Source organism: Strigops habroptila, chromosome 1 (genome assembly GCF_004027225.2).
Source record: "Strigops habroptila isolate Jane chromosome 1, bStrHab1.2.pri, whole genome shotgun sequence".
In the NCBI taxonomy this organism is placed as follows: Eukaryota; Metazoa; Chordata; class Aves; order Psittaciformes; family Psittacidae; genus Strigops; species Strigops habroptila.
The window spans coordinates 5339605-5367481 of NC_044277.2; the positions used below are offsets into that span (position 1 = coordinate 5339605).

General features: G+C 42.1%; 1 protein-coding gene across 1 annotated transcript in view; it reads left to right on the top strand.

Annotated features, from left to right (window-relative positions):
* The window catches only part of COL22A1 (collagen type XXII alpha 1 chain), a 226935-nt gene that overhangs the window by 50435 nt on the left and 148623 nt on the right, over nucleotides 1-27877 (top strand). The window contains exon 4 of the mRNA XM_030505667.1: nucleotides 15656-15730. Coding sequence (XP_030361527.1) covers nucleotides 15656-15730 — 75 coding nt within the window. The remainder of the gene's footprint in view (nucleotides 1-15655; nucleotides 15731-27877) is intronic.

The window sequence follows — 27877 nt, forward strand, 5'->3', positions numbered from 1 at the left end:
CCCGACTTATCTGCTTCCCAGAGAGGCCATGGCAGAACAATTCAAGAGGAAGAGGCCTTGGGACTGATTGTTATAAAGTCAGTCAGTTCTGCTGTGAAGCCAATGATGTGATACCTAATGGGTGGCTATGAAAGTAAAGACCCAAGGTGGATCAAGCCTAACATTAAAAGGACTCAGTCCTGCATTGTCTGACTTCTTATATGAAAATTCCCTCTTTCTGTAACACCATGAATCATATAAAAACATATCCTGCCCAAAGAAGTGCTCCTGTATAGGCATTTGTAGGATGGAGTCACTGTCATCTAGTCAGCATTCTGCCTGTGTCTACTCTTGTCTGCCAGGACAGCTATTACTAGTAGCTTAAGGCAATGTTCTGGTGAATCTTAAGCTACCAGTAGTAGCTAACACCGGTACATAAGGTCTTAACATGGACTTTTTCCTTTGAGCTTCATTGTAATCACTGTTGGAGTATCTCAGCCACATCACTGCTTGTTTTAGATAGTTCAGAGTGAGCTCTGAGATTGAGGCAATCAGTTTAAATAAGGCATCCTTCTCTGTGAATGACTGCTTGAGTAGTAGTGATGGAGAGCCTGACTCTACACATGCGTGCACAGGGGAGCAAGGCGAAATGCAACCCAGAGGGTTGTGCTGTATTAACACAGGCCCTTGGAAGATAGACAACTGCCAGTACAAGGCCTGGCCTCTGGCACCGACCCACCATAGCCCATGGGACGCTTGGAGGAATGGGTTCACTCTGTGCTAATGAGCTCTTTCCAAACAATGACCAGACATGGTTCAAGGAATAACACAGGCTCAGGCTAGGAACCTTTTCCTAACATGCAGTGGGAATGTGGCATCCTGGTTTTGGGTGGATGGGAATGGGAAGAATAGTTTGGCTCTGCCTTCTTGCCCTCCTGGCCAAAGTTTGGTTTGTATAGAGACATAGAGGTGTTGAGCACTCTAGAGCAGATGGGATGTTTGAGTGTGGAAGCATTGGACCATACCACAGTATTTTGTGGTGTGGATGGATCCCTCAGCTAGTCCTAAATGCTGTCATTGTGGTGGCACAGCTATCAGGATTGTAAGTAGTCTTTATGCACATTACATCCATGGTGTCTTCTTCTATGTGGATTTGAGTTTTCATTCAGCAAACTGTGAAGTTTAATCTGAGATGTTGCTGGGATTAAGAGTCCAATGAGATACAGAAGCTCTGGAACCTCATGGCCAAAGCCAAGAATGTGATGTGTTATATATAAGGCTTTCTCAGTGTTTACCAAGGCAAGGTTTTGTTTGACCTCTCCACATGAGGAACTTGAGACATGATGCCTTTCCTGCCTCCTTCTTTTGCTCCCCAGCAAAGCCTTATTTAGATTAATCTCGTGATTCACACGAATGTCTCCACATCCTCAGGCTGAGTTCTGGGGGCTAGCAGACATAACAGGACATATTGCTGTCTCATAGCAGATTATTAGGGGTAAAGCTTAGTTTGTGGTGTCCTGTGTTGCACTTTTAGCTTTGCTTCTCTGCTCTCAGCAGCAGCAGCGGATGGGTGTTCCCAAAACAAGACACCCAGCTACATTCTGTGCTCATTTACATTGATCCAAGTCCAGATTAATTTCACTTTAATAATGAGTAACTAAACAAGAGAGGTGGCCTATCACCACGCTTAACACTAATAAGTAGTTTTCTTACCAGTGCTTGCAGAAAAGCCAATCTATTTTGTATTCCGAGCTGAAAAACACCCTCTGATTTGCAGTAATTCTTGTCACCAGCATGTATGACATTCCTCTGGGCTTCTGCAGCTGCTTAGAAAATCCTGGTGCAGCACAAAATAACTTAGCCAAGCCACTGGCACTCAGCAAGTGTGGGCACTGGAAGCTGTGGCACATGTTTTCCATGGGGACTTCCCTGGAATTCATGCTGGCCTCCCTTTGCTCAGAGCTCTTTCTTGCGATAGCCTCTTTCCATGCAAATAGACCGGCTTTTGTGGAACACCAGCGCAGACCTGTGTGAGTGGCAGCTGTGCTCTGTAGTAAAGGTGGCTTTGCCTTTGTTGGAGGGATTGGTACTTGCTCTGGGTTATTCAGAGCCGCAATTAAAGGAAGCGAGCTGCGGTTATTAGTTGTGCTCACTGGGGCAGAGCACAATGGGGCCAGCTCCTTGTGCAAGGGATCCCCCTGGATGGTTCAGACAGCTCAGGCCTCCGAGAAGCCCAGGGGGAACGGGGAGGGGAAGAAGACAAAGCTCCCAGCGCTGGTGCCAGGCAGGGACACTTGGACTCGACATGTCATACACACAGTCCTGCTCTCCGGAGGGGATGTGGGGCGATGCGTGGGAATCGTACTGGTGCCAACAAATCCTGGCAGTGGTGCCTTTGTTCACCAGTGGTATTTGCTGAGCTGATGGATCTCATTTCCATTGTCTTGAAGCAGGAGGTGGCAAAGGGCCAACTGGTCCATATTGTGGTGTGTGTTTTGTAGTTACTAAAAGGGTTTTTTAAAGAAATGGATCAACTTCCTGAGCTTTATTTTCCATCTTCTGCAATCCCCTCTCATGTGTATTCTGCATAATTTTTATAGTGAACTCATACTTTTTGCCACTTCATGCTTTTGGCCACTCTAGCTAATGGTAATTGTAAAGAATATTTCTAATCTTACCAGAAAGCTCTAAAGAAAAGCTTTAATGTGTCTAGCCATAATCTTGCAGCAGACTTCATCACTGTTCCTTCCTTCACATACAAAGTCCCACCCCAGTATGTGCCCTGATACACCTCTGCAAGCACAAACTCATTGTCCTGCCATCTGTGTCCAGAAACAATTTCTTCTTCAGGTCAGCATATAAAATATGCACTCCCTAAGTCTGTACATCTGAAGCTAGCTCAGGTAAACATGCACAAACCTTCACCACATTCAGTTAAGGCTCGAGTCTCTCTTTAAGAGGGGAAGAATCCAACATGCAAAAGGTAGCTGGTAACATTCTCAGGCACTGCAGTCGCTATGATAACATTACCAGTTCTCCCTCTACATTGGCAATGTATTACTATAAGCCAAACCTCACTGAATAGGCAACTTCCCTGGTAAGTAAAGCTGTGATACTGTTTTCCCATAGCCCACGAGGGACAGATGCTATGATCCAGGCCAAATAACAGCTCTGCATTGATCCCATCGATTTGCATAGCGGTCTATCTTCTCTGCAGCATGCACCACACACCTTCCCCATTGCTTCTGGATCTTACAGGCAACTGGTAATGACCCTCAGGGAGCTTTCTGCAGGCATGCTTTTCTTAGTGCTCCCTCATAAAAACCAAAGCTGATTGCTCTCGATTTTGCCAGGTATTTGTGAGCACTTCTAACTGTGTCTTCTTTGTGTGTAGAGACACATGAACATCCCAGCCAAGCTCTGTCCCTGCTCCTCCCTGCATTTGCGTTGTGCCCAACACACTCTGTATGAAGTGTGGGAAATAACTGCTACAGAGCTCCAAGGATTACTCTTCTAGTTATTGACTTTACTAATAATAATCTGCCTCTATGCTAACACAGAAAGGCGAGGCAATATCTGAGATAACAGATGTGGTAGGAAAAAGAATTAAAGCAGTAGAGTCTGCCCAGTTCTCAGTGCCTGTATGCCTCTTTGGTGCAAGGAGAGCATCTTTGTTTTAGCGCTGTACAAAGGCATCTACCAACGGGGGTCCTGATGCTACACAACTTTGTCCACCCACTGCTGTGCATGGTGGGTTGTGCTGAGCAGGATCACAGTGCATCCCCATACCAGGTGATGCAGACTGAAGATGAGGAGCTGAGTGTGAAATCCCTCTTCACAGAGGCACAGCCCCTCCTGATGCAAGATATGCTCTGCAGAAGCATCACTTAGACAAATCAGAAAAGTCCAAACGGAAGAAAAAGAATTGTTATTTGGCCTAAATTTGAAATGCAGGTTCCAGGGGTCCTTGAAAAACAAATTAGGGATGTGCAAAACAAACCAAAACAAACCAACACACAATCCACCCCCCCACAACACCAAAGTTGTGAGAATCAGTGCTTTAAAATGTGCAGTGACTCTGCAAGGACACCTTCTGGAGATCGGTTTCACTACAGACCACATCTGCTGAGCTGCCACCGAGACATTTGATGACAGCAAATGTGTCCTTCCCTGAATCCACAATAGCTTTTCTGAATCCACTTTCCTTCTAAGACTGGAGAGGAGCAGGATGAGCAATTGCTGCAAGTTGTCCTCCAGGACTCATCAGAGGCTCTCGAGCTGAAATACTGTCCTTCTGCCTCCAATTTTCATTTTATTTATGATTTAAACATCAGTTTCAACTCTCTCTTTCCTAACTGGCAGCAGATACAATCATCCACATCCTGCGCCATATACCCCTAGGTGCATGGGCTTGTAGGAAAAGAAACCTCTCAGAATTGGTTTGGGACCTCTTAATTAAATGCCTGTCATAGGGAAAATGCTAATTCATTCAAGATTGAAACTTCCTAGGAAAAGCCAATTTAGATGAGGTTTTGGTGATGGAGAGGGATTGGAAAGAAGTTTTTTAGATATTAAAATGTCTTATTTTGATCTTTTTTATTTTTTCAAAGTGAAGAAGTTCTGTTTCAAATCAAAATGTTGATTATTTAATATACTTTTAAAAAATCTATGCTAACCATGTTCTTCTTCAGAGAGTCGGCGTGCTCGGCTCCATGGAGAGGAACCATGGGGATGGATATGATTATACCAAGATTCTCCCATGCTGTGGGATACTTTTCATAGCTGTGTGGCTGCTACTCTTAGAGCATTAACTCCTCTTGGCATGTCTGTGTGGAGTCTTGGGTTGTATTGCTGGTACACAAGCAGAAGAATAGCACAATTTGATTCCAAATACATGACTAAATGGCACAGGTGTATTGCAGTGTGGCAGTTCTGTATTATGGCACAGGGCTTGACAAATGGGAGCTTTTCTGGCACAGATAGGCTCTTTTTGGGCGATGAAGACCTCAGTGTCCACAAGCGGCAGGGCTGTAGCTGCCGATTGATACTCATGTGCTTTCTTGTCTCTTGAATTGTTTCCTTTTTGTATTCTGGGTTGATTCTCTCCTGCAGAGTTTTCTTGCCTGAAGCGTCATTTCAGACCTCTTTTTTTCCTCCTTAAAAACGAATGATTGTCATTTTTGAGTGGGGAAAACTTGCAGAGGAAGAAGAGAAATCTGAAACATGCACCTGGGTGGAGGAACAGAGCTCAGGTTGTGCCTACTTTGATTGATAGCCCCCCAACACTTGCTTTCCTTTGTGTAGTGGAGAGAGGAGGGGTCAGATGCCCTCACAAGCACTTCCCGCTTGGTTGCTTTTCTTTCAGCTGCTTTCAGGCTTCGGAAGAGCCTGAAAGGAGGAAGAGTCCTGCAAGTGCCCTTGAGAGTAAAGAGCCCAGACCTTATGCAAACCTCCTTAGAGAGTATGGGCCTGGTGGCATGTATGGGAACTGGCGGGTGGATGAGGCTATTTGGGTAAAATTAATAGTGGACTGAAATTACCTTTCAAACCATAAATCAGAAGTAAACCCAGTGCTTTCAGCCTGGCTTTTTGTGCTCGAAAGCTGTAAAACCCAGATCGTCCCTTAAAGCTCTTTAAATCTGTAAAGGTGTCAAATGCCAATGTCAACGACCCTTTTAAACTCTTTGCATTTAAGGAAGTAGGCACTGGGCTTGAGCCTGCATCCTGGTACCCAGCCTGGGGCAAACCCTTGTTCTCACATGATCAACGACTTCATCCCTACACTGTTTCAATTCACAAGGTTTATCCCTGTGTAGATTATCAGAGGGATGCTTTGCTCTTAAAGGATCACTTCTTAAGAGCTCTGCCACCAAAGAAGTGCCACATTGGTTTCTCTAGCTGGTGATACGGGCCTTGCACGTGCCCGCTGTTACCTTTTGCCTCTGTGTAGCCAGTTCAGTGTATTGGCCATGAAAGGCCAAATTCAAGTAGTGGAAGGATGTGAACTGCAACCAGGCAACTCCTGAGTGCGCTGAGGTACATCCAGGCCCTTCTGCCTGGAGGTTAATTTCTCCTGGCTTCTTCAAAGAGGAAATTAAAGTCACTATTTTCTTTAAATCCCCTGGATTTTGCAAAGGTGATTTCTTTACAAAACAAAACCAAAACCCGAGCCTAGTTTTGTATTTATATGGAAATTTCATTGTTTTGCTCTTGTGATATAATTATACCACTGCTGGTTAGAGTCCCAAAGCCACTGTTATAGTAGCCCCCAAAAATACCCACGTGGAAGATGATACTATTCAATTTGCAGTTGTATAATTACACCAGAGGAGTAACGCCAGTCAGAGTCCTTCTTCAGCATGTCCTTGAGCTATATTTCTCTCTTGAAAGTTGTTTAGGAACAACTAGTGAATATTTATTGATCAGCTGAAAAGGCATCAGCTTTGAACCAGGTTGCTTCTAATTAATCCACTTTTAGAAGAATTGTGAAGTAATGGAATGCCATAGCTGGAATTCTTGTTATTATTCTGGACAAGTCATTGTTCTTATAGCAGTTTAACAGATAAAATAATGTTTTCAGTTTTCCTAGGTTTTTCTTTTTAAAAATAAATTCTAAACTCTAACTTGGAATCTCACCATTTTGACTGTGATTGTATTAGGAGACTCTATACACTCTTGACTCTTCATCAGCGGCTGTAGTGATAGGACAAGGGGTGATGGATTCAAACTGAAAAACAGGGGAAGTTCAGGTTAGAGATAAAGAAGAAGTTCTTTACTGTGAGGGTGGTGAGGCACTGGAACAGCTTGCCCAGAGAAGTGGTAAATGCTCCATCCCTGGCAGTGTTCAAGGCCAGGTTGGACAGAGCCTTGAGTGACATGGTCTTGTGTGAGATGTCCCTGCCCATGGCAGGAGGTTGGAACTGGATGATGTTAAGGTCCTTTCCAACCCAAACCATTCTATGATTCTATGATTTATCTGCTAAGGCAACGATGGGCCACTCAGGAGAAACCCTTCAGTTCACTGGGATGGGGTGCACTGCAGGGTGAAGTTTCACCTCCTTTCCAAGATGGGAGAACCAGAGAGGAAGGGGTGGACTCATGCCCTGGAGTAGCAACCAGTTTACAGCCTGGGTGGAAAGCACTGCAGCTGCTAATTGCTTTCTTCAAAACCTTGTGCTGTTTGCCGACAAGCTCCTTGGCACACAGTCTGTGTATTTGTTTAGGGGCAGACACAAGCAAATTAGCTGGGAAGTGCTGAGGCCTGATGCTATATTCATAGTTCCCATAGTGCCATTTATTCCCTGTGGGAGCATGTGCAAATTAATTCTGTATGCTGCTCACTTAAATGGTGCTAATTACATCGGTCCTCTTGACAATATATGTCTGCTGTCAGCCCTCCAACGAGCTTCTTGTGTTTGGTGTGGGTGTCTTAGAGGGGGAGAGGCTATCAGTGAATCTTGGAGTGTAGGTATCCCTTGGAAAGATGAATCCTCACCAAGATTCAGGAGCTTCTCTAGGAAACTTTAAAGAGCACCTGAAGATAAACTGAGGGTTAGAGGATGGGATCAACCTGGAGATAGGGCTGTTGAGTTCTTCAGTGGTCTCTGTGTTAGTGGGGTTGTGTAGTTGTCACTTCATGTGTGCTGTTGGGGTGTGAGTACTTCTAGTAGGATGATGGTCACTTTTGAAATCAAGATCCAGAACATGGGACAGGCAGAAATGAGAAATAAAAAGGCAGTGGGTAGTGGCAAAAGGAGAAGAGAGAGAAGCTTGTATTCAGGGTGAGAATAAATGCATAGCACAGCCTGCCCTTTTGATGGGGAAAACAGTGTTTTTCACATTTATGTGAACAGATCCAGTGTAAGTGAGGCACGACAGGAAGCAAAGTGTAGGAAAAGAATTTACCTTTTGTTTTTCTTTTTTCACCTTCAAAAGGACTTCATGTGTTTTGCAAACACCAGAGCTCCTTGCATTTCCCCTGTCCCTGCTTAAAGAGCTTACAGCATTTCTTGGCTGCGCACTCAGCCCCTTTCCCACTTCCTTGTTTGAACTGAGTGTGTTTAAAGATTGGTGACCTGTGACCATAAAATGAAATTAGCGTTTTTGCCCAAGAGGCTCCTTTTGATCTTTATTACTGAGTTCTTAGTATAGGATGATATTTATGGGCTGTATCTAAACTAGTAACCATAAATGTGGCCAGAAGCATTTCTGCACAGTGTAATGTACTCATCTACACCAATGTCTGGCACATTTTGGCCCAAGCAAGTTAAAACTCTGTTGGAACATTTCTAGGGCACAGATGGGTACTTGTAATGTGCCAGAGACTGTCCATGGTCAGCAGCTGCCTTGTTTTGGAGGCTGACCATTTGCTAGCATAGACGTGGGCTTGAACATGTCTTGGCCTCAGTGTCCGGAAATGCACCCAACCATGCTTGTTTTAATTGGATGGATGTAACTGTGGAGCCTTTGATAGATGTCTAACTTGGAAACCATGTGTCCTTAGGTTCCCCCTGTAACCAGTAGGACAAGAGTAGCTTTTTCAAGGGTGAATCAGGGCACATAAATTGGGTTTCTGCTCTGAATTGCCCTCTGAAGGAGCCTTGCTGCTCCATTCTTGTAGACAGAGCCAAAGAAGAGCATCCTCTTGCTTGAGACCTAAAATGTGTGCTGCATGAATGCTCTCTGGGGTATAAAACCTAGCAGTAGTTTCTCTTGCCATTTGTGTGAAATATAACATGTACTGAACAGTGCCAGTCACTGAATATGTGGTTAGAGAACCACGTTTTCTGGCTGCTCTGCTGATAAAGGGGGAGGGACCCCTTCAAGTGCTGATATCTGCACTCTCACTGAGGTCACTTGGGGACCTACTCAGCAACCAGGCAAGCCTGGAGACCAATTCAGCTGGGTTTTAATGCGTTTTTACAATAATATTTTAGCGGAAAAATATAACAGCCATGGGTTATTATGAGGAGTAGGGTGGGCTGTAGCTGTGTTTGCTCAGTCTGCAAGCTGTGTTGTGGGAAGGGTTTGTTCTTCCCTTTTAATCGTGGGCATTTATGAGGCCCATCACTGTGATGACAGAGTGCCTCAGTGTGGAAATATGGAAACTTCATCCAGAATCAATCCCAATTTGAAGGGAAAAAGGCAGAATCCACCTTGGCTGCTGTGGCCATGAATGGGTGATTTTCCTAGCATTGATGGCCTTTAAACGTCACAGTTTGGAGATACAGTGTGATTTCAGAATGGAAACGAGAGTTCCATAAGGCACTAAACTGCAAGGTGGAATCGCATAATTGCTGCGATGCTCTGTTTTACCTACACCTTGCTCCAAATTATAATGTTAGTATAGAAGCAATTGCAGTATCATTACACTGTCAGTTCCACCACTGCAGTTGAAAAAATATGCCAGGTTTTTTTTCCTTATGAATTTATTTCCGAGGGTGGGTGGCACTTAAGGATTGGTTCATTTGCTGGGAAAGAATATGTGACAATGAATGTTTGCCAAAAGTATTTAGTGAATATGGACAGAGTGTGGAGGTGTTTTAAAAGAAGAAGTATTTTTAAAAGAGTGAGGAAAAAAACCCTCCTTAAATGTTGAGGCTTCATAATGGTCCATGTACAGTGTTTTATAAAAGAATAAGTAAAGGTAGTGCTATATATAGGAGTCACTTTCATCATCAAGTGACTGCAGGGAGTTAAGTGTGCTGGAGGAACTGTTGCGCAGTGAACTGTCTAAATAATTGAAGAGCAGAACTAATGGGGTCTGAGAAAGCTCCTCTGAGAAACTGCTTTCATAAAATCTTCTTAAGGAAAACATCTTCTCACCAAGCCCTTCCCCTTTAAGTGTAGGCTTCAACGGGGAAACTGTCAATATTAACTACATCAAAAATGAAACTTGCTCTATGCAGATGCTTTCCCACTCCCATATCTGCCAAATCTCTCTTTCTTGCAAAGTTATTATAGTTTAGCTCTGAAAAGATTCAGAGTTCATCTTTGGTCAGTGGCTAAAGAAGAGTTATTCCTTGCAAATATTTTGAAGCCTGGTCTAAAGTTTTGGGAGACAGTTTTAAGTGTCTGCATTTGGCAGGCTATTCCTTAACTTTGGATAGAATGTATGGTGGGCTAAAGACAGCTGTCAGGGGATGAGACAACTCAAATGTCACACTTTTTGAGAGGAAAAAGAGATGCAGGAATGAAGTAATGGTGGAGACGGAGTAATGGTGGAGATGCAGAGAGTAGCTGAGTCTCTGGGAATGCACTGGGTGCTGCTGAGATCCTGGAATCCTAAAACATGGTAATAAATAATGTTTGCTTTAACCTTCTTGTGCTCTTGTTTTCACCTCTCTGCTTTATCCTTGTAACTTGACAGCTACACTTGTTCAGCATTCATTATACACAAGTCCCTGGAGGAGCCCTTGGCAGCTCAGGGCTTTCTTATTCTTGAAAGAATAAAAATGAAAATGAAAAAACTGCTTCAGCAGAGTCCTAAGGGCAAAAGGATGGAAAGCTGGCAGCTGGGGATTGTGTGTAACACCTTACTGGGAAAGTTTCTCAGTAGAAAGCCCTAAGGAACAGCAGGATCACACTGTTCCCGGCCAGGGGTTGCTATAATGGACACGATGTTGTGACTTTAACCAAAGTTTTTAAGTTAAGGAGTTGCCTTCAAAACTGTGTTTTAGGAAACAGCTACTGAGCTTGGACTCATGCAGAAAGCAGTTCTTGCAATAGTTATGCTCTTCCTATAGTACAAATAGAAATGAAGTTTCATAAACCTGGGGGGAGAGGTGGGCAATCGATGGTCAATCAGTCTGAGCTTCCTTTTCCTTTTCCTTTTCCTTTTCCTTTTCCTTTTCCTTTTCCTTTTCCTTTTCCTTTTCCTTTTCCTTTTCCTTTTCCTTTTCCTTTTCCTTTTCCTTTTCCTTTTCTTTTCCCCCCACGTGTTTCTCTCTGCTCTTTTCCCTTTTTCTTTTCTTTTTGTGTTTTTTCTATCCCTTTCCTTTGCCTTTCTTTTGGAATGGCTTGGAAGCAAAAAGACTTAAACTATCAGATCATTCACATTGTTCTTTTTCAAACTCGCAGCCCTGTTATTACAGTTTCACCACAATATGTTATTACTGTTAATTTAACACGAGTGAAAATTCCTGAGCTGACATGCTCCTCTGATATGTCTCTTACAGTGCATATACTCTGTAAAACATATTGTCTCTTCTAATTCTAAAATATTTGACAGCTTAGGGATTTTTTCATAGGTAATATTCTGAAGGATGATATGTAAAAGTGAGGCTTAAATCACTTGTTATTATCGAACAGACCTCAGTATGCTTTGCTTACAGAAAAGGCTGTTATCTGCAGTTAGATCACTTTCAGAAAACTGCATTGTGATTCCTTGAACAAGAATCTCATACAAACCAAGTCAGCTTGTTCAGTGCTGAGCAGGATTCAGAGGAGGATTTCATGGTCTTATGAAGCAGGACAGAGAGCCCCATGTCCTTCAGGTGCTTAGGTGTATTTATGGTGGGAATTGCCTCACTCAACTTTACCTGCTTTAAAGTGAAGCATCTATTGAAATAGAGATACTAAAGTTCTGTCAATATTCAGTGCACGGAGAGAGTGGTGTATTCCATGATAAACTCGGCATTCAAGATGGCTGTAGAGGCTGTAGATAGCTCAGATTAGATGAGAGTTTCTCAGTACCCAATATATCACACCAGTCCTTGGTGCGTTCCCACTTTACAGTGCGGGTGGTGAAGCACTGGAATGGGTTGTCCAGGGAGGTTGTGGATGCTCCATCCCTGGCGGTGTTCAAGGCCAGGTTGGACAGAGCCTTGGACCACATGATTTAGTGCAAGGTGTCCCTGCCCATGACAGTGGGGTTGGAACTAGATGCTCTTAAGGTCCTTTCCAACCCTTACTATTCTATGATTCTATGATTCTATGAAATGGAGCTTTGACTTGTTGAACCTTACAGGGTTCGCATGGGCCCACTTCTCAAGCTTGTTCAGGTCCCTCTGAATGGCATCCTGTCCATCAGGGGTGTAACCTACACCACTCAGCTTGGTGTCAGTTGAAAACTTATATAGATATAGCTTCCTAGTACAACACTAATCACGGGACCTTGAAATGATGATAACATAACACTTACTTAAAACTGAAAAGTGATTCATATGTATAGCTACAGAACAGCTTGCCCGATCTCACTCACAACAAAATAATAACTGATGGCAAAGACAGTGAATACAGCATTAGAGAATGGGAATTATTATGTATCTCTATTCAAGGATTATAATTTTAGGAGAAAGAGGTCCTCTCTGGCAAAAATGATTTATTTCTGTGGAGAGTTATAGTTTGGTTGATATGGTAACTACCTGGATATAATGCTTTTGTTCTTATGCATTGTTATTGTATATTCAATGACATTTGCATTAAAAAGTGACACTCTACAATGGATTAAGAGCTGACTGATCTCATGTAGCAGGTGTCAGAGGAAAGTAATCATTTCCAGTGCATCTGTAAAAGGGATATATAGCAGTTCTGGTGTTATTAAAAATTTCCATGAACCACATGGACATAAATTCAAAATCTTTGCTGATAAAATTCCTGGATGAAGCAAAGGATTGACAGAAATTTACCTAAAGTTGATGACAAGGAAGTAGTTTTAAACAATATATATTTAAAGGAACTGCAAGCTTATATAGAATTGGATGAGAGAGGACGTAGCAAGGGCCAGTGCCTGAAAGCTCAGGTCAGTCAGTTATAACTTCTCTCTTGCAAATTTATGTTTACAAATTAGATGAGGTGTAGCTGCAGTGCAGATTTTAATACTCTTTCTGTCATTTGCAGTGGATGTTTATTGTTGCAAGTTCTCCAAGCACTGTGACTATTCACTCACAGTTTGGCCTGGTAGCAGCAGAAGGAATAGGCATAAACACTCTTTGATGTTAAAATGTTCACCTATATGAGGGCTTTCATAGAAAGGCTCTACAGGAGAGGAATAGCTTTTGTCTTGCCTTTCGTATCAATGGAGTGTATCAATGAGACCTATTCACTGGTTGGGACCAATTGGTGTGCTGTTAGTTTGGCATGCTGCTCCTTTGGACACAGTTATCAGTGCTGCTAACACAAGTGGTAAAGCACTAACTTCTTTTGTACCCCTGTGAATTATTCTGTAACTGGAAAGTAAGCATTGCAATGATTTTCTTTCCCTTGTGGACTATTTATGCTCATGCCTTAGATGCAGACTGGAAGGGAGAAGCCAAAAGGATCACGGGGTATTTTACAAATGAAGGCCAAAGTCAAGCCACAGTTCTTTAAGAAGTAATACAGAAAATTAAAGGACAGAGCTGGAAGAAGTGAATAATATTAACTTTGGAGTTTCTGTTTCTTGTGCAAGAGAGGTCTGAACCAAGGCCAAGCACATAAGTTTGCTTTATAGTTCTGGTTCCAAAACAGGTGCTAAAACCAGGAGAATTTCACTAGCTCATACTTCCCTGCTAGAAAGCCATGGTTCTTTCTAATTGAACCTAGTGGAAGGCATCTGATGTCTTTAGAGATTGGAGTGATACTTATATATCTATAATTCAGACATTACCTTCTTGTTATATGAAGAGGTACACTGCTGTGTCTGAGATGTTTTATTCTTCCCTGAATATCTCTCAGGAGCCCTGGGAAGCAGAAGTGAATGACATTGTTTTGTGATTTTATTCATGCCTTCTATTTATTTACTCTTTATTGGGGAAATTTTGCTTGTTTTGATTTCTAATGTTCCTTATTTTACAGTACTTACTTACTTATTTAGCCATAAACCTAGTTCCAAGACTGGGGCTCAGAAGTGTTGTTTACTGCACTGACTCAGTGCCTGTAACCAAAAGAGCATTTGTTGTTAGCAAAGCCAACATTTAAAGGATCAGTATAACATCTGCACAAGGCTTCTGACACTTCTAAGCAAATATTTTGTCAGTATGGCTTAGTTTGGAATGGGAATAGAAGTGGCCTAACTATGGCTCTTGCAAGTCTTAATGGTTTAATAATTTTTCAACTTTTAGAGTTTAGCTTGCAGGGGAGAGCTTCTGAATTGTATTGAGAAGTTGTATAGACCTCTGATGAAGGGGAAAGTACCACATGGTTTCACGTATCTAATGTTAAGACATAAGCAGGTTTGAGTGAAGAATCAGTCAGTATTGGTCCTGTGTGGTGAATAGAAGAAAAAACGGACTACTCTGAATTTTATCTACAAAAGCAGCAGCCCTAAACATGTCCAAAGAAAATCTGAAATGCCCTGGATAACAATCACTTCCATGAGTAATCAACCTCTGGCTTCATCCACTGCTGCAGTAAAGAGGTGGCTGAATGTGTTTACTTCTGATTGCTGCATTGCCTCTTGGGACTTCTGGCAATGGCTTCTAAAGTCCCCTTTCCTTCCACTGAGCTGAGTGCTTCACCTGCAGCTGATAATTTATTTAGACTGTAAATTCATTGGCACAATAAAACAGGAAAAACACCTGGTTTCATTGCTAGGCTTAACCAAACGTTGTGGAATATTGGATTATTTTTACTGAGAGTCGGGAAGCAGAAGAGATGTAAGTCATGCTGGTAATGTTCTCAGAAAAGTAATTTTTATCTCATGATTTTGGATGTAGCTTCACGAACATGTCAAGGTAGACCTGCTGCAGAAATTCTTCAGAGAGCCCTGTGAGATTGTGCACCATTGGTGAGGGCATTGCCTGGGCTTGGGTCACCTTCAGTTCCTGGCTCCACAACCCTTTGGTCCTTGGTGGTCCTTTACAAGCACAAGAATTAATGATACTGAAAGAATAATACTAAACACCAGGTGGAGAGTATGCTAGGTACCATATGCGTCAAGATGAGTACTGCAACTGCAGAGGAAATGTATATTATCATGTCTTCAACTGGGCAAATGAAGGAGTGGGACTTGGCTGTCCCCGTCTGGTTGTTCTTTAACTTAGAGAAAGGACATAAATGTGGGGCTGTGCAGGCAGTGAAAAGTCAGGGGTTCATTTTTATATTCTCATTAAACTGATTCCTTGAGCTACCTGTCCCCATTGTTTACAAGTGTGCAATTACCCATTGATCTGGGAAAACAAATCGTAAATATATGTTTACTACAAAAATATGGCAGGAAGGAGGTGGATAGGTAGACAATTCTCTGCTGAAAAGCATCTACCTTCAATTGACACTAATTGGGAGCATAAGAAATGCCTGACAAAGGCTGGGTGTTTTCATTACTCGTTTGAAATCTGTGTGTAGGAATGAATATTCAAAGTTTTGGTCATATTTAACTCTACTTTCTGCTCGAACAAACTCAAGTTGCAGACACATAAATAGTCATAGTCCTGAAGGACCTTTAACAGGTGAATCACACATGATACAGTAAGATAGAGGAAGGTGGGCTAGGTTCATTTATTCTGTTTGCCTTCTTGGCTTGTCGGTCACCAAAAGTGTCTCAAAACCAGACATAGTGTATTGTGTCTCCTGCCCAGCATGGGATAGCATAAAGGAAGGGCATTTAGGGCATGCAGAGACTGGGAACAGAATTACTGCTCTGGGACCATGTGCAAGTATTGGACAAAGCCCAGGAGATTAGTCTTTGTTAGTCCTATAGCTTCCAAAATGATGTGTTTACTTGTGATAATTTTGTACTGGTTCTTTTGCTTTTCAGATGTCCTTTGTCCAAATGTCCACGTGGAAGGAGACCGATTCAAACACACCAGTGGGGGGACTGATGAGATTCCAGGTAAAAAGACACACTTTCTTACTTGAAATAGTATAACTGTGCATTTCTAGAGTGATGTTCTGATTCATTTCACCTTTCCTAGTTGACATCTTCTTATTCCAACATGTCTTCAGTGGTGGAAAAGTATATTAGAAACTGCAGGTCTGGAAAAAAGTTACCTCTTGACAGTCAGAAGCAAATAATCATGAGCTTTCTTTTGGTATGACAGCAAATTAAAACAACAATGGAGCTTAGTGTAGTAGATAAAGAAATGCTGTAGGTCTTGGAGATTACTTTCTTTTTTACCACTCTACACTGGGTGAGTTCTAATGTCCATTTATTCGATCTGTGATTGTTGTGGGACATCCAAGCACAACGGTAATTACCACTGAAGAAATGCTTATATATAGAAGGGAAAAAAAATAAGATGGAAATGGTAAAAAGTCCAAAGAAGAACCAATATTTCTGACATGGTGGTGAAAGATCAAAAAAACCAGTCTGGTTTTCCTCTGCTTTTCTGTGAGTTCTGATATATCTTTCCAGCCAGCTGAAGGACTTAATCTGTCAGATACATACATGGCTGTGCCTCTTTTCTAGCCCCCCAAGACTGTTTTAGCTGTTGGCAGAGAAAACCTGCCCATCAAGGATGTACTGGGAATATCTATGGCTGACACAAGAACATAACCCATTGCAATGGGAGGCCAGAGGCCCTTCTGCAACTTGATTATGAGTAGAAATGGTCAAGGTTTGACAGCTCTGCCACTCGCTCAGAGTTTTTCAGTGGGGTATTTTTCACTGCCTGCACAAAATATCAGTTCCAGCTATGTGGTCTGTAGGCAGCTGATTTTGGCTGCAGTCTGCTTACATCTAAGCCTGTGAGAATGCTAGGTGGTAACATATTTTCTGGTTATTAGACTCAGATTCATAATCACAAAACACCCATTTTCAACTGCTGTTTATTGCTAGGTCTTACATTAACCTGTTCTGACAGTCCTGCGGTCACTGGGCTGTGCAAACAAACATAGTAAAGCTGTTCAGCAAATAGCCCTACTGATGCTGAATGAACCTATTTGCAGCGGAAACTGCTGCTCAAAATGAGTAGGAGGATTGTGTCCCTTCTCAGATGATCATCTTCTATGTGAGCCTTTCCAGAAGAATGGAATGGCAACTGGCTGCCTATGCCTAGTTCATGTTTATCTGAATTTTAATTCAAATGTTAACTGATAGACTCTATGCTTTTATCTGACTTCAAAAATCTATCTTCTGTTGAAGAATTCCACTTCAGGTCTGGCACAAGAGTTCTGAGTAGACTAAGGTGTAGATGCACATATGCATCTATGTAAATATACATGCACATATGCATGTATATTTATGTATCTATATACATATATTTACACTCTTCTGTAAAGTTGTGGATTTATTTTTCCTTTAATTTTCAAATCCCTCTTACGTCCTAGCACGCAAGTCAATATTCAGCATTTTAACTTAAAAGATTACTTTGCTGTCTTAGATCTGCAAACTAGTTCAGATTGGAAGGGTCCTATGGAAATCATCCGATCCAACCTCCTACTCAGAGGAGGGTTTACTTGGAAGTTAGGTCAGCTTTGAAGTTAGAACAGATTATTCGGGGCCTCAAAATACAGTTGAATTTTGAGTATCTCCAAAGATGGACATTCCACAGATCCTCTGGGCAGCTGTTCCAGTTTCATCACTATCCCACTGAACAGATATTTTTTCCCTAATATCTAAACAGAATTTCCTGTATGGCAATTCTGTTGCCCTGGTTAGACTGATAGCATAGGGATGTCATTTATTTGACCTGGGGGACCTCTGTTCACTGTAAAGTATGAACATACACAGTGCCGTGCAGTGTCTTAGTAACAGGATTGTTACAGTATTTGATTACAGTGACATCTCTGGTCTCTCTCCACCAATACAAGAGGATTTGTGGAAGACGGCTGATTACTCCTATATAGTGAAACAACAACATTTTGCTTCTCTTCCTCTTCCTGGTGACTTGGAAGATGTAAGCCTCTTCTCTGGAGAAAACTGAATCGATATTCTGGGTCTGCTTAGGGTCATTGTGCTGCTGGAGATTGATATACAACCAAAATGCAGTTCCACTCCTCATGTACTCCTTACATACTTTATAGCATTTTCTAAAGACTCTGGGCCCCTGGCTCCAATTACGACAGAAAATCATTGCCTTTTCCCAGCTAAAGTCACTGGAAAAGTTCTGTTGGCCCAGTGTGCTGTGTTTCCTCTTCCAAATGGATCTGTCTTGCTGTTCATTGTTGATGAAAAGCTTTTGTATTCTGCCCCAAAAAGGACTGCACTTCAGTCTTGAGCAGCAGCCTTACATGCTCAAGGATTTGAAGTTAACGCCTGTGTCTTGTGCTCCACTTGGAAGCTTCATGACAACCAAAGCTGATCCTTGCTAAGCAGGCTCCTAACTCAGAACTTCATAGCTACATCTTGCATAAGCTTGTGTCTAGTGTCTAGATGGATGCAAAGTGCAGCCCCATAGAGTGGAAGTTGCAGTAATCTCATTGTGGAGACGGGGAAGACTGTATTAAAATGCTTCTTAGATTAAATGCCTCTTTAGGAAGAAAGTCCTTACTCTGAGGGTGGCGAAGCACTGGCACAAGTTGTCCAGAGAAGCTGTGGCTGCCCCATCCCTGGCAGTGTTCAAGGCCAGCTTGGACAGGGCTTGGAGCAACCTGGTCTAGTGGCAGGTGTCCTCCCTGTGGCAGGGGGTTGGAACTGGATGAGCTTTAAGGTCTCTTCCAACCCAAACCAGTCTGTGATTCTGTGATTCCCTCTCCCAGAGAGGGACAAGACATCACAGTTGAAGGTAAGAGAGACAAAAGTCATTATGGAATTTATTTTTCTTATATTTTTATTGGGTGAAATGCAGATGGCACAGCCAATTGTTTCACACAGAGAATCACCAATGCCAGCAGGGGTGAGGGTAGGGAGGATGGCTCCATGCATAATCAAATTAATAACTGCATCAGAAAACACATTATGAGCTGGAGGAGAGCCAACAGACTGAACCAATATTTTCCTTTTAAAAGGCAGGTGATTTTGTTTCTTTAGACAAACAGAACTAAGTAAATCTCATCTATCTGGACTTCAGCAAGCATTTGTTGGAGTACTGCATTGAAAGTCGCTGCTAAAGTGAAAAGGAGTAGAGATTAATAAACGTTGTAAAGTGAACCAGAATCTGGCCAGCAAGAAGATAGTGATGAAAGGGAATGACAAGTCCACAGTGGTGGACTTCCTCAAGGTCTAATCTTCTCTGTGAGTTGGGATCCTTGAAGGAGGAACTGTTTGGCCTCAAAAACCCAGGAGTTTTTTCCAGTTGGTTTAGGACTATTAGTTTAAAAGGCCTGTTATGATACATACGGATCAGTAATAGGACTTTGTTCTATAAACTTATAGTCGGGAAACTGATGGTGTCTTAGCAGATGTTTGTAAGTAAGTCAAACTGTACAGCTGGGGGAAAAGGCAACGGTCGTTATTGCACGAGGTAAAGTAAGTCTTGCAAAGATAGGGAAGAATTCGTGAGCATGGACAGGGCTTTGGTTACAGCTTATCTAGAGAACTGTGCTCAGACCTTAGCACGGGAAAGTTGGATTCAGCCTCAAGGAGCTATTACTGTGTTCAGGAGCCAGAGAGACTATCTTCAAACAGGAGATTAAAGAACTGGGTTAGGTTAATCTTGCAGTGTGCAGGTGGAAAGGGGAGATACTACTGCTTTCTGTTAATAGATCAGGGGAATAGCAGGAGAGAGATAGGGGAATCACTCAAGCTACAGGACAAAGAATGTAGTAAGAAATGAGTATCAACTATGTAAGATATATTCAAGACATTAAAAGATTTCAAACTGTCAGATATGAAGTACTGGAACAAGAAGTGAAGTAGTAGTAATGGAGACAAATAAAAAGCAATGGATAGTCATGAGTCCTCTCATAGCACAGGATTGTATTCTGTGACCTTCGGGTATCACAGCATTTAAACAAGAAATCATGAGCTGTAGTATTCAGTAAGGACTGATATAGTGAAATAGGATTGCATGAGGTTAGAATGTACAGGCAGCTTTACTACTGATACAAATATTGGCAGTGAAGTGAAGCAGGATCTGCTTAACACTTCATAACACATAAATTCAGAATATAAATATTGCTGCATGCATTAGAAATTACACAGGGAATTTTGAAAGAAAGCAAGAAATCAAGTTAGAATTCCAGGATAAACACTTTTTCTTTTCCAGGAAGTCTGATATTTTAAAGCAATGCTTAATGGTACTTTGAACAAAGTTCTTACAGCATCCTAGTGGGCACCATGATGGTTTTTTTATCAAGTAGAGAAATGAAGGTAAAAGAGGGTTTAACTCATCTGCCCTGAAATGAAAACGCAGCTGTAATACTGAATACCTCTTATATTGCTGAATTGTCACTTTGGTTCCACCAGCATTTAACAAAGGACCATGGCCTACTATTAATCCTGACCAGGCAGGAAAACACAATGGTAATATTTTGCACCCTGAAGATGTGCCCCTTATGTATTTTTATGAACCATCATATTGTGTCACAACAACACATGAAAGTCATTGAAAATGAATTATATATCCTGATGCTATAACACTTTACATTTAAATTACTCATATTTTAAAGGACATCTGCAGGACATGGGGTTTGGTTGCAGAAGTCTGGATGATCCCCAGAATTAAGAACGGGTTGAGCTCTAGTCCTCAACATTATTCACAAGAGGAGATAATACTCCTCAACAGATACTAAATGCTGTTTTCAGAGGGAATCTGCCATAGAAAGAAAGATCTGCTATGATTTCCATAAAGTGCTAAGAAAAATTAACTCTGGGGAGGCGTGATTCCAACAACTACATGACATTATACATCCCACACTGGATGGTGTTAGTGGGACAAGGAGGGAATGTGGAAGCCCTGACTCTGAAATCCTAAGCAGTTGCATAGGCTGTATCTATGAAGAACAGCAGAAATTGTATTGTGGGTTTTACCACTGATGGATCTCAACCTCTAACTCTCTTCTCCATCTCAGAAACCTCCCTGCAAGAATGAGCAAAACACCAGCATATTTATGACTTCTGTGTTTTTCTGTAGCTCTATAACAGATGTTTGGGCATTTTACAATGGAGGCACTGGTTGTAAAACGAGTACCCTACAATTATAGACTGCAGTGGCTGTGTTTAACTGGCAGCATGTCTCCAGCGTCCTGCGGTTTGCAGCACAGGGTTCACATTCCAGAGATGCCGGTGACTCACAAGCTAATTACAATATCCCTGGGACTATTTATATTTGTCCACTAAAACACGTGGTAGGAGGAGAAAATTGGAGTGTCTGGGCTATTGAACCTGCAGAACGAGCACATTAGACCGATGTCCTCCTGGGGACAGAAGTGTTTTTGTAGTACCTGCATGACGGGCATCTTGCCCTCCCTTTGCACTTGGCAGTATTGTCCCTCTCATAGTCTCCTTAGAAAGTCCCTGAAAGGGAAATGGAAAACCCATGAATGGCTGCAGAGATTTGTAACAGATCACTGTCTTCAGACAGTAGATGCATAGACACGCTGGCCACTAGCAAAGACTGCACCTAGGCACTGATGGTGAAGCCAGCTGTTCATGCGGACACCAGCCATTCTTCTCTTTACCCTCAGTGTTACACACGCAGCATGGACTGGATACAGACAAGATGTTTATAGAAGTTGGGGCAGAAGGATGTAGCTTTGCTGTGCCATGGCACAGTCATTTTGCTGTCACATTACTGGGAAGCACTGGAATAGGTTGCCCCAAGAAGTTTTGGATGCCCCATCCTTGGCAGTGCTCAAGGCCAGGTTGGACAGGGCTTGAAGCAACCCAGTCTAGTGGAAGGTGCCCCTGCCCATGGCAGGGGGTTGGAACTGGGTGAGCTTTAAGGTCCTTTCCAACCCAAACCATTCTTTGATTCTACGATTATGTTTTTCAGTGACCCATCACTAGTCAATGATAATGGGGATAGGGCTCAGAGCTTCTTATTTCCAACTCCCACCTGCTCTTGCTCTAGAAAGGAAAATAAAATTTTCTGTGAGTGCTAATGTTCTCCATTCTATAAGGATCTGGTCAGCTGAATTTAAAACCAGGTTCCTGAGATACATACATCTGGCTGTACCCCTGTATCTCCATGAAAAGTAAATAGGGCAAGTAACAGGGGCCTGTATCTGTAGTTGCAAGAGTAATTTCAGTCTTCTGTGAGCTGGAGAAAATGGCTGGACTTGTACTATAGGGTGGATTTGTCCTCTGGGCTGGTAGATGTGATACCTTCAGTGCAGGTGACTTTAGCAACTTCCTTTTAGTTTTGCTTTGTAGGAGTCTATGTACTGGGCAATAGCTAATCTCAACACTGTAGCCTAGACCATTGCACTTAAAAGATCTTCGCAGTTTTTCAGAGGCTGCCAAATGATTCACCTGTGTTCAAGGACATTTTATTACCCAGTAACTCCAAAAAACCAGGTCAAGCAGATTTACCTAAATAATTATTACCTAAAAATAATTACCAGGAAGTGACTACTAAGTGCTAAGTGTAGCCACTGCAGCCCTATGAGCTAGCCCTAACATGTGCATTAGATGTACATTGTGGCATGCCTGGTGTCTCGATTCCTCAGTAATCCAGCATGGGAACAGTGGTGTGTTCAGCTTATGTGCCAAGGAATTTCCCTTCTACAGAAACTAAAGGGTTGGGAAGTAAAAGTGCACAGTCACCCCAACAGAGAGAGCAGGGTGCCATCAAAGTGTGCAACTGGATTAGAAGCCTGGAAACACTCAAGCATCCTGCAAAGTACATATAACCACACTGCCACCAACAGAGCTGGGTTCAGTCCTTTGAATAAACACTCCCATGTTTTAAATTAATCTGTTTCTTACTACGGCCAGAAATGTAGCTATTACCCAACATCATGGATCTCAGTGGACTTCCGGCACTCTAAATGACCTGATGATGCGAGGCATCAGGTCTGTGCTGGAGCAGGTAGCCTGGCTGACCTGCTCAAAGACAGCGAACACAGAGACAGACTGCTGAAATCACTTAAGAATTTGCTACTGCAGGAAGATAACTGGTTAGAGCTGAGCATTCCTAGTGAAAGACAAATTCTGACTTCTACATTGACATAAAACAAGGCTTAACCTTGCACAGGAATGTGCATATGAAGTATTCAGATTATTATTGAAAAGATAAAAATAAATCCATTCCTAAAGGCTTTTTTTTTAATACTAGTTATATTTGCTTTCTCCTAGAAGTTATACAAGCCATGATTTTTTCTTATTCCAGTGCATTTGAAAAGAAATAAAATCAATTTTTGTCTATTCATTGCCCAAGAAGCAACTAATCCTTTGGCCATAAAAAGACTAATAAATTGTCTAACTATCGGGTACTTCCAGATATTTCTGGGTCCAAATATTTTATAATTCTACTTCAGAAAGAGACTGATTGATTGCTGCAAAAGATGTGCCTGGAGCAACCAGCCCATAGATTCCTCATCAGTACAAGCTATTAGCATTGTGCACACATGATGGGAAGAAGGCACATATGCAGTTTCAATAAACTCTTCCTAATGCTTGGAGTTAAATCAGTCTGATGGGAATCCTCTGGTAACAGCTATGGCCAGGTTTTGGTGTACTTGTAGGTCTAATTTGGTTTGTACTGATCATCTGGCATAAAGCAACCACTACAGTCCCTCAGAGAGCAGTCCCTACCTGCTTTCATGTTAGGCCTTGGTTATAGCAACTGAAATCAATAGGAATAATTTTATTTTCATAAATAACATATTTCTAGGGTTTTCCTATAGCCCAGATAGTGGCATTACAAGGAGAATTTAGCAGATTGTGCCTTAGTATGGTGTTCTCTCTCAAATAGCTTTTCTTACCTAAAAATAATACTAGTCGCTTGTATGAGCAAGCAGTAAGTATTGTTGCTTTTACGTTTAATTCATGCCATCCGACATGGTCTAGGGTGAGGCATCCCTGCCCATGGCAGGGGGTTGGAACTAGGTGATCTTAAGGTCCTTCCCAACCCTAACTAATCTATGGTTCTATGATTTTATGATTCATTCTGGTCTCATAAACACTTATCCGCTGTCATTTGTCTCAGACATATGTGTGAAGTCCCCTTGGGTGCTACCAACAGAATCCTTATTCAAAGTCCTCCCCTTTCCACTGCTATCCCAAGTGATGAGTTTGGAGTTATGCTATTTTGTGACTCCCCAGAGGACCACAGAGCACCTTAACACCTGGGGAACTCAAAAGAGAGCTACAAAATAGAGGAACTAATTAAAATCAGAACCTAATACAAACAGTCCTGGTATACAGTATCTGGCATACAAGGACATCAAAGGAATAATGAACTACTGTTTAATCTTGTAAATCACTGAAGCAGGAAAGGAGCTGAAAGAGGGCCCGTGGCACGAAGCCAAATGTCCATCACTGAGAAAAGGGAGAATGACTCCAACACAGAAAAGCCTTCAGCAATGAGGCAAAGAGTTCAGTGTCAAAACCAGCTTTCAGTGTCGTTCAGTATGCTACTTGTAGCTGTCTGAAAACTGAGAAGCAAACGGGTGAGAGGAGGGATGCAGATAAACAGAGCAATGCATCATGTGAGGTGGTGTGTTGTTAATATGAGATCAGGTGCTGAAAGGTGCTGCCTCAGAGGCAGCTGCTGTGGACATGTATTTATTTCCTGTTTTGACAGCGGGCTGGGGGCTAAATTACACCTCTTTCCACCAGCAGGGTTGTCTATAACCGTGTATTGACTTTCTTGCTTCTCATTTTGTCCTCTCTCTCTTACTGTTTCCTTAGCCTAATTTTCATATTGGTTTTATGTCTTTTTTATCTCTCCTGAAGTGTTATCTTTTCTTTCCTGCATAAGGATACCAAGTGCTGTATCTGTCTCCTGTTTGTGACTGAAGCTTTAGGCTGATGTTTCTGAAATAGAGCAGTCCTATAGTTCAACTTGGTGACCGCTTGCTCACCTGCCTTGCTGCCTCTCAAAGCTTGCTTCTTTGTGAAATATAACTCATATACCTCAAGCAAGGTTTCTGCTTCTCATATCTCAGAATTGGATTGCTGCTGGTTCTGAGATAAAGATCTTTTTGTGGTCTGCATGGGACTGTTGTGTCTTGCTCAAGGAAAAGTAGAAATTGGGTCTCCTAGTGTCATGATGCAGAGCAAGCAAACCAGGATTAGTAAACCAACAGCCTGAGTGGTGTCATTATGTACTAAGGAATTATCTGGTTTATAATTTTTATAAATCAGGTACCATCTAAATAGTCCTCTAAGCCATGTTATGGAATATAACCTAGCAGGTAGTAGGTAGGTTTGCTGGAAGATACCTCCTTCATGATGGTGTAGGAGCTGTTCTTTGTTCTTCAACAAAGTGCTTCAACATTAGCTTAAACTCTTAGCTGCTCTCCCACTGATATCTGGTGGATCTAGCGAGAAGAAAGTCAGGTCAGCACGAAGTGCTACTTAAATCCCAACTGTAACATTTGTGGAAACAATGGGCAATTGGTTAATAGCAAGAACTTCTTTAAAACCCTCTTGAGGCCCTTTAATCTATACGCCTTGGAAAATTTCATAGTTCCAAAATTCCCTTGCAAGCTGCTTGTAAAATATAGCAAATTAATTTTTTTAAAGGCCTGTGCAACCCCTTTAGTCACCACCACAGTACTTCATGCAGGGCTTGTGGTAAATCTCTCTGGTTTGTTCCTCCAGAGTGCAGCTCTTAATGATTTGGGAATAAATTAGATAACCACAGCTGGCTGATGACGCTGAGTCAGACTGTTGAGCTGGGAATGCTGGATGTGGAGTGAATTATCCATGCAAAAAAGAAGCTGTTCCTTTTTCTGTCTTTGCTAGAAAGGTGAGTTAGAGTGAAATAGAACTGTGCAAGAAGACAGAATTCTTATCCACTGTTAAGTCTTTGGAAATCACTTCTTCTGGCAGCCAGAGAGGGATGAAAAAATTTAGTTCAGCTAAAGATTTTCTTTCAAACCCGTTTTTACAATCATTCACAATGAGACAGACATGAACAGTATCTGAGCTGCAGGACTCTGACCTTCCCTGTTGTCTAGATTGCCATGAACAAGCAAGTGATGCTTGCATGCCCCATAGGGATGCAGGGACTATAAGAACATCTAGTGTCTGGCTGCTTTGATGCCAGTGTCGCCATGTTAGACAGCTCACCAACCCAAGTGGATGGCCATCAAGAAAGAGGAAGAGGACTTTCTGACTGCCTCCTGCCAGCAGGACAAAAGGCTAGAACACTGAAGGATGATAGCATCAGTGTGCACCTCACCCCATCCTAAATACTACTTCTTGCTGACAAGTAGAACTATGGATGGGGCAGTGATATACTGGTATGCATGTGGGTAATTTAATGTGGTGGAAGGGCCTTGGAGACAGAGACTTCAGCGAGCTCTTAAAAATACCCCTCAAATCTGATACTCTGTCAGTGCTTCACAGGATTTCCTTTCCTGTGGAGGAATGAATGTCAGGAACAGCAAAAATGCTGTAGCGGATGATGGCCACTGTAACAATAACTGCAGCACATGCAGAATGAAGTAGTAGGTCTCTCCTTCAGGATATGGACACTTGTACTTCTATCCCAGCCCTGAATTAAGACACTTCTTTTATTAAGCCTAGAGCATTGTGGAAGATAAAGATGCCAAAGGTTTAGATACAGAAGGAAAAAAATAACCCCCATCTGCACTCTGGTTTCAGGTAACTAATTGCCAGACATAGCTGGTTAAATGCATTGTTTAACTTTCGTATATGGCATGAGAACTTTTGTTTGTTATTTTTAAAGTATATATTAGCACAAAATGTAGCCAAAGTAACAAACATGATGGCTCTTTATAATGGTAATAGCCTTGCAGACCATATTGGAGGTGTTGAAAGGGATGCTCAGGATTTAGTGACCACACAGGCTCTTCCTTGTGAACACAGGCCATCCACAAAAGCTTAATTTTCAAGACTGAAGAAATGTGAGGCAAGAACATTGATAAGATCAGGTATTTGCTGAAAGACTCCCAAGTGATATTGTTCTTCCTAGGAATTTATACAGTGCTCTCATCTACCATAAATTTTATGGCCATTGGCTTCCCTCTAGTACAAGTAACATATGCTATTTCATCACAGGCAATACAGATGGCTATTTTCAGAAGTCTCAGAGAACCAGTAGATGATGACAACCTCCCTGACCTTGGCTGTTGCTGATACTCCATCAATACTTTGACAAGGCTGATAATTCAGCTGAGAGTTAAGCAAGATCAGAATAAGGAGCGTTTCCTGCAAAAGCTGCTCTGTTTTATATTAGTGCTTGTGACTGGAAATCCTCCATAATTAATATATTCCAGACACATCACATGAGGCTCTGATGTCCAGTGCCTTTCCTGATTCCCTTCTCACCTGCTTGCCACATTCCCATCCAAGCCATTGTCTCATCAGAATCTTTCACAATTAGAAGGAGCCCAGTGGTTCCCCCTGAAGTGACAACAGTGAGTGTTATGTGGGGCTCCTTAGTAATGCAAAGCAGGAGACTTTTCTCAGAAGATTTCTTCAGGCTAAAGAAGTCAATGGTCTTGTCATATGTGGAAAAGACTTTCCAAATGCACACACTGCTGTGTTTTCTGGCTATTAAAATGTCTCTTTGTTGCTCTGGTTTTCTGGGTTTGGGTGCTATTTTAATTTTGGGGTATTTTTTGCCCCTAAACACAAGACAGACAGGAAAATCCCATCATGCACACAGCTGCCACCATGCTGTCCATATCAGATCCTTAATGGAGCCAGGCAGAAATCCAGCTCATGCTCAGGGCAACCAACCACAACTCCTTTAGTCTGGTCCTCAAATAATTTGATCATCCTTGGGTCACACTTCTTTGTCTAGTGCCAGGTTTTGCCATCTTCTTCCTGTAACAGGCAGATCTGAGCATGTTTTTGTGATTCTAGACAAATGGGCTACTTCCTGTAAAGGAGTTATTATTCACAAGTAGAGACACATTCGGCTGATTTGATCAACAGAGCAGTGCACAAGAAATTGCTTTCCAAGCCAAGTATGCTGTTAGGAACCTGAGCTTCTCTTTCAGGTCACTGTTTTAGTTT